The sequence below is a fragment of the Chelon labrosus genome (genome assembly GCF_963514085.1).
Source record: "Chelon labrosus genome assembly, chromosome: 17".
Taxonomy (NCBI): domain Eukaryota; kingdom Metazoa; phylum Chordata; class Actinopteri; order Mugiliformes; family Mugilidae; genus Chelon; species Chelon labrosus.
Genome location: NC_140350.1, coordinates 12,482,872 through 12,486,532, shown reverse-complemented (window position 1 = coordinate 12,486,532; position 3,661 = coordinate 12,482,872). Strand labels below are relative to the sequence as shown.

The 3,661-nt window shown below is 40.6% G+C and overlaps 1 protein-coding gene across 1 annotated transcript; it reads right to left on the bottom strand.

Moving 5' to 3' along the window:
- Positions 1-1,644: 1,644 nt before the first annotated feature.
- Positions 1,645-3,153, bottom strand: LOC311502155 (serine/threonine-protein kinase pim-1-like; the record flags this gene model as incomplete). Its single annotated transcript, XM_084564286.1, has 2 exons — positions 1,645-2,078; positions 2,277-3,153. The coding sequence occupies 2 exons, from the start codon at positions 3,151-3,153 to the stop codon at positions 1,891-1,893; spliced, it is 1,065 nt and encodes a 354-aa protein (XP_084420412.1). The 3' UTR covers positions 1,645-1,890.
- Positions 3,154-3,661: the final 508 nt, after the last annotated feature.

The following is a 3,661-nucleotide window of genomic DNA, read 5'->3' as shown; positions in this document are numbered from 1 at the left end:
TCACAGCACATGGTTATTTGTGTGGCAATAATGAGCGTAATTATCATTGTCAATGAAAAGGATTTTATCTTAAATTTATGTAAATGAACCATGTGGTTATGACAGAAGCTAAATGGCCTTATCAATGGGACCCCCTCCTTCACTGACACAAAATGACTGTTTACTGGCTACGAGGTTTATTAGCTGAATACCACAAATGATGGCCTTAGACATGTGACGAAATTGCAAGATGAGAGATAAGGAAAGGCTGAGGCCTGAAGTTCCTTTTTGGCCCCTGAACAAGTGGCTATTTTGAATTTGTGGATGTGTGTGTGTGTGTGTGTGTGTGTATGGGTGTGTGTGCCTAATTGAGAACGAATGGTGAATAAATTAATCTCAATCATGCTACTTGGATGACGGGGGAGGTTAATTTATCAAAATCTTTTTTTTTCTTTTTTTCTTGTACACACATGGTAAAGAGACTATTCTAAATAAATTGTTCGCAATCCAAAAATAATTTGCTATTGCTATTCATGTACTATTTATTAATTCAACTTCTTGTTAATATATGTCATTACTTATTCATTTACTGTACTTAATTGTCAGTTGACTGAATTCTTGGAAGATCCAATTGTGATAATCATGACCTATATAATCTTGTGTGGGTAACCCAGATTTGTTTCTATTATCAGATCTTTTGGACAGATTGTCCACTTTGTTATCTGCAAGCTTTCAGATCAGGTTTGTGTGTCACCATCATAGGTTACTTTCATAGTTGTTAGTAATTATGCACCTCTGTTGGTGTCGCTGGTGCAGACTTTCTAAAATTAATTTGGATCCAAACTGGATATGGATGAAAACACTTTCTTTTTAGGCTGTCAGTCTGATCATAGCCTTGTTATGAGCAAACTTGGTAATTTAAGCCTAACGTGAAATTTTGCAATTTAACACATTTGGCTTCTGGTAATTTTCTGGGAGAGAAAAGGTTTGTGTCATTAAAAAAAAACAAAAAAAAAACAAGCAGGATAATTGTTGCTGTAATCTTTCAATTGTGAGGAGAAGTATTTTAGAAATATTAATTTCTAAAAAGAAGCACTATTGCTGATCGTGGCGCAGCTGTTATAGGTCAGACTGAGCAGAGCCTTCCCATATCGACAATTTAGAGGATGAGCTGATAGAAAGTTACAGCTTGCCAGCAAGTTTGCTTGGTTGTCACAGTTACTTGCTATTTCTATCATAAAAGGAGTCAGGTGTTGTAATTCTAATTTTTCCCTACAGTGAAGAATTACTGTCCTTCCCTACAGCAGAAAGTTGATTTATTACCACAAATTAGAAAAATGTTTTAACAAAAATTAAAAAAAAACTGTACAACTTGAAGAAAATAAGTATATTTCATTAACAATTAAATTATTACATTGGTACGCCACAACCAGGCCGTAGACATCCACACATTGGATAGTTCAATAATGTGCACTCTGTGTTTTGGATTAACACTCATTTTGCATATAACAAATTTCCGTATAGAGCAAATTCTTAGTATTTTTTAAAAATAAAAGAGTTAAAGAACAAAATTAATATTGGACCTAGGAGAGGCTTCTCTCTTCTCCTTAAGAGACCTCTCCTTGGTCTGACTTCCTCTTTGATTTAAATTAATGCAAATTTTACAGACATCTGAAGTTCTATTCATCATCTCTTTTAAATTATATCCTGATGTCAGATGTAGGACAAAAATCATAAATATCTTGATGGATACGGAGTTAAGGTCAATAACTCATCAGAGCATTTGATGTGTGTGTCAATAATCTGACAAAAAAACATGTAAAATTTCATGGTGTTTATTTCATACTGCTCACTTACTGAATAGCTCAGTTATGTGAGCAGTCTTGTCAGAGCAGTAAAAGGCTTAAAGTCTTATTTAAGCCAAGGGTGAAGCCGGAGCTGCTCCAGGGAGGGACGAAGCAGCGGGTCGACAGCCAAGCACTGACGCAAAACGTCCTGGCAGTCCCGAGACAACTCCTGGCTGATCTTAACTCTGTTCCTCAGGAACTTTCTCGTCTCGAAGTGAATGCGACTGTGCAGGATCTCGTACAGGACCACTCCTATCTTTGATGTGGCATTTGGGACATTATTCAGAATGAATCTCTCACATACAGATATGACATCTAACTTATTCACACTATACTGAAAACCTCATATACATATAACAACATACATGTTAAATTGGTTCACATATAAACATATGCACTGTTGTCATACACACTATTATCTTACACATACTAGTGCATAGACCCTAATACCCACTTGCCATACTGTTGATGGGCCAGCCTTGTAGGTGTGGCGTCGGTACCATTCTGGTGGAATGTGGGCAACGGTACCACGGAAGACCGTGAACACTGAGGTCTTCTTTGTGAAGCAGCTGAGGCCGAAATCAATCAGCCTCAGGCGTGGGACATCAGAACTGGTTTCCATTAAAATGTTCTCCAGCTTAATGTCTCGGTGGAAAATGTTTTTCTCTTCGAGCTCCACGGCTGCTTCTACCAGCTGCTTCAGGACCAGTCTGGCCTCTTCCTCGCGCAGATACCCTCCTTTGTCGTTAATGTATTCAAAGAGGTCAGCGCAGGGGTCTGGACGTTCCAGGATCAGGATGAGCTCCTCGTCCAGATCATAATAATCCAGCAGGGCAATGGCTGCAGATTTCTCTACTGAACTTGCTGCACGTGCTAGCCTCGTCATGACAGCCACCTCGAGAGGGAGCAGCCTTGTCTTCTTAGAGATGTCTTTGCAGAGGACGTTGTCCCTGGGAATGTGTTTTATTGCCACAGGGAAATTATCTGCTCTCCTGTAACCAGCGTAGACAGATCCTTGGCCTCCTTCACCAACCGCGTTCAGCTGTTGGTATTTAGACTCAAAATCCTGCCTGCTGGCTTTCACAGAGCTGGATTGCTTGGTGCTGCTTTTCTTCAGTTCAGCAGTCTCTTTTGAGGATGAAGTGCCCTCGTCTCTCTTGTCCAGCTCAGAGACCCTCTGCCTCTTGTGCAGTCTATCTCCAGCTTCGGAGGCTTTTCTCTTTGTCCCTTTCACCTTGACTCCTTCCAAGGCATCAGACTCAGGGGTTCGTTCTCTCGGTGCTTGAGGACGAAGAGTTTCAAGCTCCCGCGCAGTATCACCATCCATGGCAACGATTAAGGCGTGACGAGAAGTTACTGGCGTAGAGTAAAAACCAACCAATGCTCGAAACTTGTGCTGTCTTCAGTGTGTTTCTGGGTTGTGATGTCTGGTTATCAGGAGAAGACGGAATGTGGCGTCGTGTTCTATTATGAGGTCATTATGGAGTTCTTAGAACCTGTGGGTTTCTAGAATTCTGATGCATGTGCAGGTGCATGTGTGTGTGTGTGTGTGTGTGTGTGTGTGTGGGGGGGGGGGGGGGGGGGGGGGGGGGGGTACTTAAAGAGTCATGATCTTTGGGCAAAAAAGGAAGCGATTAAATTGAGTTTATATATATATATACGTATATATATATGGATATATATGGATAGATAAATGGACAGTAGATCGATATTTCAGCTCCTTTGTGTCTCCATTTTTATGTGACTCCTTCCTCTTGTCCTGAAAGTGTGGAAGGTGACTGTAATATTCCACCCTCCAGCAACAGTCAGGGAATGATAATGTGCCTGGGTTAAAC